Genomic DNA, 9,089 nt, shown 5'->3' with positions numbered 1-9,089 from the left:
GGGGGGAGGAGGGAAAACCGTGGGTGTGTTCCCTGGAGGGTCCTCCATCCTTAGGATTTCAAGGGCAGAGGTTTTAGGGGAGGTCCCAGGGGCAGGTCTCAGTAGAATATCCAGCTGTTTCCCAGGTGTGTCCATTCAGGGTCGTGGTCTCCACTGATTGATTGGCCAGCACCAGGGAAGGGGGGTCATTATCCAAAGCAGCTGGGCCCCAGGCAGCCATGGCTGGTTTTGTTGCTTTTCTGGACCCGGAGCTGAAATACAACTGAGGCCTAGTATCTCTAGGGAGGAAAGGCCAGGGGGTCCAAACCTCAAGACCAGCGATAAGCCAGGGGAGGGTGAGATATGTGAGGGGAGGGTGAGATATGCGAGGGGAGGAAACGCCAGGGGAGGGTGAGATATGTGAGGGGAGGGTGAGATATGCGAGGGGAGGAAACGTCACCAGGGAGAGGTCCCACCCTACAATCCACTGTCCATTGTTAGGCGCCTGGGGCTTTATATCCTGGTGACCTTCTTTGTACCTGGCCCAGGTCCTTGCTCTGCTCTGGGCTAGCTGCCTACAGCAGCTCCAGGTTCAAAAGAAGGTGCGAAGGTAGGAGCCAGAGGTGGGGACTGCCCCCGGCTCTTCCACTTAGCAGACTGGGCCCCTCCCTGCACCTCAGTTTCCCCAGGCCTGCTCGGCCTGTCCCCTCCAAATCGCCATGAGAATCCAACAATGCGAGTGTCTGTGAATGTGGTGGGTGATTATCGCCACCAATGGACCCTCTCCAGGCCCAGGGAAGCCACAGTCCCTCGAGCGTGTGGCTTGGATTGACTTTGAACAACACCATTTCAAAGGCGCTGGGCCACCTGGCACTGTTTCCAGACCCTCAGCTGGGAGGTAAGTGACCATAAATCCTTTTCTAGAGGCGGCCTGGCTCCGCGCACCAACGCACCCAACAGTGGCGCGCACTCCCACCAGCAATCATGCCCCGAGAAGACAAGTGGAAAATGCACCATGTCTGGTCTATGCAGGGCAAATTTCCCCTGTAAGCCCTGCCAGGCAAAGCCTTTATAATTGCCTATTATCAGGCCTGAAAATCACACTTAGGTTTTTAGAGAGGGACTTACTAGTAGAATGCTCAGTGAGTGGGGGGGGGCGCTGTTTGTGCTCGGGCTCCCCAGGCAGGCAGGCCAACCCCCCTGAGGTGGTTTCTGCGTCCGGAGACTGCTCCCAGCTCGCCCCACCCCTCCCCCTTCCTGGCTCCAGTCTCTCCCCCGCCTGAGCTGCTGCAGCCATTTCTTGTCACTGCTGAACAATAGGCCTTGCTAGCAGCTGGCAGCTTGGCCACCCAGCCCGGGGAGGGGCGGGAGGGAGGGAGGGGGGCCTCCTGGCTGCCTGTGGGCTGGGGCAGCCAGCCTGCTGCAAGGGGGTTCCCAGCTCCAGGGACAATGCCAGCCTGTGCGCCTCCCTGGTTGTGCTCACAGCTGTGTCATGTGCGTGCTCAGTGAGTTGTAACCCTGGGGACCGTTACTCCTGATTCAAAGATACCTTCCCAAGAGGAGCAACAGGACATTGAAAGCAAAGACGGAAGAGGCAGTAGGGACTCTGGGACCCCTGATTGCCATAGACTTGGAGCAGTGTCCTCAGTAAGTAAAGAGCTGACCATGATGACGACAAGCACGGTGTTAGGAAATCGTAGCGTGGTGCTGGATCCCATCCAAGAGCTTAGTAAAACCACCAGGCAGGACCCCAGGCCCGGATACGGGCAGAGGCCCCGGGGTTCTCTAACTTGCCCCCAGGGAGAGCCTCAACAGGAAGCACTGGCATGTAGTCGTCCTGTCAACCGAGTCCCCGAGAGGGACAGTGACTGGCCCAAGGTCACACAGAGCCAAGATCGGAGAACCGAGGTGGGCACTGAGCCCTGTAGGGCTCTCCCCACTCCTGGCTCATGTGGTCCCCGGGGGCATCTTCCTCCTCTTGTCCCTCTGGGCAATGCCTGGATGTTGTTCTTCACACCCCGAGAAAGAAGAGAGGTGTGAGGTGACTTGGTCAAGGTCAGGCAAGTGAAAGAAGTAAAGCTCCCACAGGGTCTTCTGCCTCTCACCTTGCTCAGCCTCCTGTCAGCCTGTCTGGGGGCCCCCGAGGAGCCAGGAGCAGTAACAAGCCACAGGGAGCATGTGCTGATGTGGTTGTATGAGTCAGAGAGGCCCGGCCCACAGTCCTAGCTCTACCACTTGCCAGCTGTGTGACTTATGGGAAGTTGCTTAAACTCTTTGAGCCTGGGCTCCCTCCTCTGTAAAGTAGGGGTGGTGAGATGAATGTCCAAGGACTGGGGCGAGGAGTCCACTTAGTGGTGTCTGGCACATGCAGTGCTCAGTGAGTTGTAACCCTGGGGACTGTTACTCCTGATTCAAAGATACCTTCCCAAGAGGAGCAACAGGACATTGAAAGCAAAGATGGAAGAAGCAGTAGGGACTCTGGGACCCCTGATTGCCATAGACTTGGAGCAGTGTCCTCAGTAAGTAAAGAGCTGACCATGATGATGACAAGCACGGTGTTAGGAGATGGTGTGCCCACAAAACGTGCCTCCAGCGCTAAAACACCCCAGCCTTGCTTTAAGGTTCAACCCAAAACACTACGCTGAGCCCCAACCGGTTTCGCTCAGTGGATAGAGCGTCCGCCTGTGGACTGAAGGGTCCCAGGTTCGATTCCGGTCAAGGGCATGTACCTTGGTTGCGGGCACACCCCCAGTAGGGAGTGTGCAGGAGGCAGCTGATCGATGTTTCTCTCTCATCGATGTTTCTAACTCTCTATCCCTTTCCCTTCCTCTCCTCCTCCTCCTCCTCCTCCTCCTTCTTCTATGTTTTGGGGCTGTTCTAAGTGCTTTTCATGTATGGACTCTAATCCCCGCCATTGCATAAGATCAGCTCAATTTACCCATTTTATAGACGAGAAGCTAAGGCACAGAGAGGCTCTGGAATTTGCACGAGGCTCCAGGATGTAAAATGGTGGAGCAAGGACTCAGACTCAGGCAGTCTGACTGCAGAGCCAAACCCTGCAACTCAGTGCTATAAACTGTGTCCTGCCTTAGACAACAATCAATTCTCTGTGTCTCAGCTTTCACATCTAAAATGGGGCTCTTTGACCATTAGTTCCATGTCGAGGCCCCTTTCTTGGTCCTAAGTTCTGTGAAGATGTCCACTCTTACGTGACCTTTCTGACTGCTCTACCTCTCTGGCCCTCACACCATCCCCTCCAACACCTGGACTCTATCCACTTTCCTGGGGTGTACTTTCCAGTCTCTAAGCCCCTGAGCACAGGGACTGTGGCCTGGCCCAGCTATGGCCAGACACTGTCTGTCCTAAGCATTGGTTTGCACAGATCAGGGAAACATTTTCGGTTAAGGGCTGAAGAGCAAATACTTAAGATTTTGAGATCAAGCCTTGTGTTCTCTGTGCCACTGTAACAGGGCAGCAGCCACAGAGAATACACAAATCCATAAACAGGACCACCTTCTAATAAACCTCTACTTACAAAATCAGGCAGTGGGCAGGATTTGGCCCAAGGGCCACAGTTTACTGACCTGTGGCAAAGATGACTATCACAGAGTTTCTGCTCTTTGGAGCAGCACAGGGTAGCAGAGGAAATGAGCAGTGTGCAGCTAACCTAAGACATGGCAGGACTTGCTAAGTGTGTTAGCAGTGCTGCAGGGCCCTCCAGAGGAGAGCAGGTGGGTTCTGACTCGGGGATGTGGATGGGCACTTGAGCTTGGCTTGGAGTGATGAGTAGAATTTCTACAAGCAGAAGTGGGGACATACCCCAGGGCATGCAGTGTGCTGGGAATGGGGCATCTGCAGGTGCAGGATGGGAGTAGACCTGGGACCCAGACAATGAAGACTGACTTCTGTGCTTTTCTCATGCCCTAGAGAAGGGGGAACTACAGGGTTCTTCTCTTCTTGTAATTCAACAAATGTTCTGAGTGCCTACTATGTGCTAGGCATGGGTGTAGGCATGAGAAGATAGACAACATCTGCAACTTTAATTTTTATTGCATTGTCAACATTTGCACAGAGATTTAGGTCTGACTTTATCTTGGGCTCATACGCAGAGAAACTGAATGAGTTGCTGAAGTTATGTCTAATGAATAGTGGCTGCTCCTATTCCAGAGTCCACTCTACCTAGCTGCCTAATGAGTATCTCTACTGGGATGTCTGGAAAGACTCATCCTGCTCTTCTCTGCTAGGGCTGCTGTAACAGAGTGGCTTCAACAACAGAAATGTGTTGTTCTGGAGGCTAGAAGTCAGAGATCCAGATGTCAGCAGGGCTGGTTCCTATGAGGGCTGTGAGAAAAAGATCTGTCCCAGGCCCCTAGCTTCTGGGGTCTGCTGGCAGTCTTTGGTGCTCCTGGGCTTGTAGACATATTACCTGGATCTCTGTGTTCATCTTCACATGGCACTGTCCTTGTGGGTCTGTGTTGATATCTACTCCCCTTTTAAGGACACTAGTCATATTGAGTAGGGCCCGCCCACCCCAACCACCTCATTTTAATTTGATTATCTCTGTAAATACCTTATTTCCAAATTAAGATCCTATTTTGAGGTACTGGGGGTTAGAACATCAACATAACTTGTCTTGAGGACACAGTTCAACCCATAACAGCCCTCCCCCCATATTCCATTGCTGATTGAATGGAACCTTCATCTCCCAGGCCTCTCATGTCCAGGCCACTCCTTCATCTCTTCACCAGCTGGTCTGGTGGCCAGAATTGCCTGGACCAGGCAAGGCTAGATGCCACAGGCCCGTCACAGATGTCCCGGCTGCCTAGGAGGTCGCATTGGATCTCCTCCATTAACTTCTGGAAGGCAGAGGAGGAGGCCAGGATGTATAAGCCAGGAGGACAGCTTGGAAGATGTGCAAAAATGCCCGAACCGCTGGGGCTTTGGGATGTCAGCTCGAGCATCAAGGACATGCTGGCGTCCTTAGGAAGCAGGAGCACTAACCAGAGGCGCCCTCTTGGGAAGCTGTGGTGGAGATGGAAAATAGGTGGTGGGGAGTGGCCAGCATTTGGGAACAGAATGTGGCTTGGACTGGAGAACAGGTTGGGGAGTGGGGAGAGGGGGGGATTAGGCCTGGGGGAAGGGTGGTGAGGCCAAATAGAGGCCCGGAGGGAAAATGAGGCTGTTTTCAAACACACAAAGTCTGGTAGATAGTTAAGTCCAGAGCTCAGGAGAGAGGCAGGACCTTAAAACAAATTTTCAGACACCTGAGTGGACTAGATTCCCTTGGGAAAGCCGGCAGGAGTGGAGGCTCTGCAACACTCCACTGCCCAAACCCTGGGAAAAAAACTATTCAGAGAGTTGGAGGGAGAGAAGTGAGAATGAGGAGTCCGAGAAGGGCCCCAGAGGCAGGGCGAGGAGAGAAAGGTCCTCCTGAGATCAGGGCAGTGAGGGAAGGTCCTTGTCGGCACCAGCTCTGGCAGAGGCCCCGGGGGATGGTTCCTTAACAGGAGCAAATTGTGTCCTGAGCTGGTTCTGCTCAGGTCAGACGGAAGCTGCACACGCACCTCTGTCACCTTTTAACTGTTTATTGTATAATATAAAACTACAAAAGTAAGACTGCTCATTTCCATGTACATTTCATCTGTCCAGTTGTTTCGATTACAGCCCAAACCTACATGTGAATACAGCCATCGGGGTTCCAATGTAACGTCTGTAATATTGCATAGAAAAGGCACAGCTCTCAGGTCTGTGGGGGAAAGGTTACACTTCCTCTTTAGACAAAATCCTCCTTAAAAACTATGCACCAAATGTCGCTATGTACATCGTTTCCAAAATCTTGGTTGTTTGCTTGCATGGACTGCACTTCTCTTCCACACTTATCCCCAAAAGATGTCCAAAATTTTTATTGGCTTTGTCTGCAATAGCATTTGATCCTGGCTAATTTTCAAGAAACGTTTAGACTCATTCTTAGAAGCACTGAAGACAATGGTACACAAGCAGGAACATACACCTCGCTGTTCGCCAGCAATTACAGGAAGTTAACCATTTACAGCCAGAATAGGTCCAATATGCTCTTTTCGGTATTTTCATAAAATGTAGGAAGGCCCAATTTGTAACAGCAAGGTTTTTAAATTAAGACAATTCATGGAAAATATCAATCGCTACACTAGGTAGAGTCTTTTTTTTTTTTTTTTAAACATCTGTCATTTAAGAAGGCTGCCCAGCGGTATTCATAATTCATTGTTTACCACGAAGGTGGTTAATAAATTTAAGCTTTAAAAACGATCCGTAAGTTGATACTTTGGCTCTTTGGAGCTTATTTATGTAAGAAATTTTCCTTGATTGACCTCAGGGCAGTTGGGACGTGCCATGGGGCTATGGCAATAAAAAGCTCAATTGATAAAGACACTCGAGGTGTAGAGGAGGTCCTGGCTAGTTCTCACCTTGTGGTGTGAACAAGGGTGTCGGTGTGGTTGCCCCTTCAGTCGGAGAGAGAAAGTGCTACTAAAAAACATTTAAAAAGATCAACACTTTGATGCTTGATTTTCTTTAAAAATTTGGAGGTATTGAAACATCCCTCACCCATACCTTTTGCATATTTCAAATAGACCCACATTGGAGAAGAGAGTACAAGTGAATGTGGACTGGGCATATGATGAGACGACCCGGGGGGTCTGGCTCGGACCCCGTTAATACAGATTGACATGCCTACCAGAGAATACATTCCTACCATACATTCTGCACATGTTACGATCCAGATGTTGTTAGAGCTCCACAGTAAAATAAATATATTTACACAGAAAAAAAAAAGGAATAAATAACTTATGGAAAAAAAATCACTTCAAATTCAAAGCTCTTAATATTCTGCTCTCATCTTGTCACTTCATTGCACATCACTGTCCATGGGTGTCCTCTCCTGGTCACACCCAGCACGTCTTTCTCATGAAGGCACCTCGAACTGCCTGCCTGACTCTGAAGGCCACGCGATGTCCTCTGCACGGGGGAGGCACGCCCCAGTCCACGCTCAGACTGGGACGTGCAGATCGCCCACGGCTCACAGTCTTCCCTGCTGGGACATCGCTTTGGGAACACTTGATGGTTTTGTTCTTTTTAAACCCTGCCACTTGTTTCCCGGGTCTTCCTCAGAAGACCGTGAATATCGAGCGTTTACGGCAAGGGTGTCCAGAGCTGACAAGCGTTTGCCTGATGTTGGGGTGTTTTTTTTTGTTTGTTTGTTTTGATTTTCAAGACCAGCCTTACAAATACTAGAGTCCGAGACCACGTCTGGGCAACACTTCGCCGTGCTTATTTGAACTGTTGCCCAACATATGGGATTTGTTTAAACACACGATTTGCTAATCCAACCAAAGTACAGTTGTTCTAAGTTACTGTAAATCAGCTTTTAACAACGGCAAATCAACCGCCTTACCCTGTTATTGTTCGGAATAATCAACACTATTGTGTATGTATACATATGGATAAGTATGCAGCATGTGGTGAGTTTACCAGGTCCTCCAGTTATCAAAAGCGTGGCATCCGGGCTGGCTTGTTCTCCACAGAAAAAGGAAGCTCTTAAAATGGACAGGCACAGCAATACTGGAAGCATTTACAACAACCCTCCCCTCACCGATATATGGTCCCTGGTCCCATCACAGGAAATGACACATCTGCAGCAGTACAAGGTGTCCTGGTGGAGGTTGCTTGTAGGAGAACAAGAGCAATTTGATCTGTTTCCCACTGCTCTCCTGAGTTGATAATTAGCCTTTAAAAACACATTCAAGTGGGGGAGGGGCGGGGAAATAAATTAGAATGTAGATTTAATCATACCATGCACGATGAATCTTTTGATTAGATGAGCAGTTCCTTCATCACAAATGTATTTGTTTTGCCATGTGCATTATAAAAATAAAACTATCTATGGCTTGTTTAAAGTGCCATCTTATAAAGCTGTCTTTTTTTAAATTGGCCAGAAAGACTCAATTTTATCCATGGCAAGAAGTGAGCAGAATTGGTGACTGAATATTGACAAATGACTAACAACAAAGACAACAACAACAACACAAATCCCATAATTTAAAAATTCTTAAATAAATATAAAAGTTATTCCTAAAGAAGCCACCTGCATTTCAAAAATATAAGATGTAACCAGCGACAGTACCATTGGAAGAAAGAAACAACTGAAAGGAAAAGGCCATACACACTGTCGGCAACAAGCATGACACATTGCAAACATTTCAAAATTAAATGTACACCGTTAGGAATAAAAAGCTACTTCTCAAGTGTCCTGGTTTGGGGGTAGTGGGTGAGGGTGGCAAGGGGGGGAGGAGGAGGAGGAACATGCATAGAAAGTCCTGTGTATGTGGGTAAAACAGCCTTGTGAAGTGTAGTTAAAGCCGTTGATTCAAGAAAGCAACCAGATTGGAAGCTGTGACATAATGGGACCAACTCCTGGTTCAAGGGCCACGGCTGTTTCAAGAGTGCATCCCGGGCTGGGCCGAGGTGGGCCGAGCTCACGGTGGTGACCATGAAGATACCATTTTCAGCATTTAGCAACAGAGGGAAGGGAAGCTGGAAAAGACAATTGGGCAACATGATGGATGCCTTCTGGGGGAGATCTTTTTCTCTAGGAGCCCTAAGCATTGCAAAAGGGTTTAGTTCCAAGAAGAGGTTGGTTGCTTTTCATAAAATTTTGTTCACATGTAAAATTTCAGGTCATCATAAAAATTATGCCAAAAAGGAAAGATTTGGGTTTTTTTAAAAAAAAATAAAAACAATTAAAAGCGCAAACTTGGCATAAATACAGTGAGTATTCGGTAGTCTTCCCCCTCAAGAGAGGGAGCTAAAGAGAACCACCACTTAAACCCCGAGCTCCATGGCCACCTCCCGCCAACTGCTTAATGCAAGTTTGATGAGCAGATGTGGCTCTGGCTTTGGAAGTCACAGTGCTGGCGGGTGTTCATGCCAGGAGGCCGGTGCTTGTGAAATTTGGGTGTGATATCGCCTGGCCCTTTCTTAAAGCGCTGAGTGTGTGTGTGTGTGTGTGTGTGTGTGTCTCTGCATTTGGGGGACGTCAACTGCGGATTGATTTGATCCAATTTTCTCTTTGCACC

At 49.3% G+C, this 9,089-nt stretch overlaps 1 protein-coding gene across 1 annotated transcript in view; it reads right to left on the bottom strand.

Annotated features, from left to right (window-relative positions):
• Window positions 1–5,548: 5,548 nt before the first annotated feature.
• Window positions 5,549–9,089, bottom strand: part of SERTAD2 (SERTA domain containing 2) — a 102,195-nt gene continuing 98,654 nt past the window's right edge. The window contains 1 exon segment of the mRNA XM_015557849.1: window positions 5,549–7,803. Coding sequence (XP_015413335.1) covers window positions 7,586–7,803 — 218 coding nt within the window. The 3' untranslated portion in view covers window positions 5,549–7,585.

Source organism: Myotis davidii, unplaced genomic scaffold (genome assembly GCF_000327345.1).
Source record: "Myotis davidii unplaced genomic scaffold, ASM32734v1 scaffold6, whole genome shotgun sequence".
NCBI classification, from domain to species: Eukaryota; Metazoa; Chordata; class Mammalia; order Chiroptera; family Vespertilionidae; genus Myotis; species Myotis davidii.
This window is presented reverse-complemented; position numbering and strand designations above follow the sequence as displayed.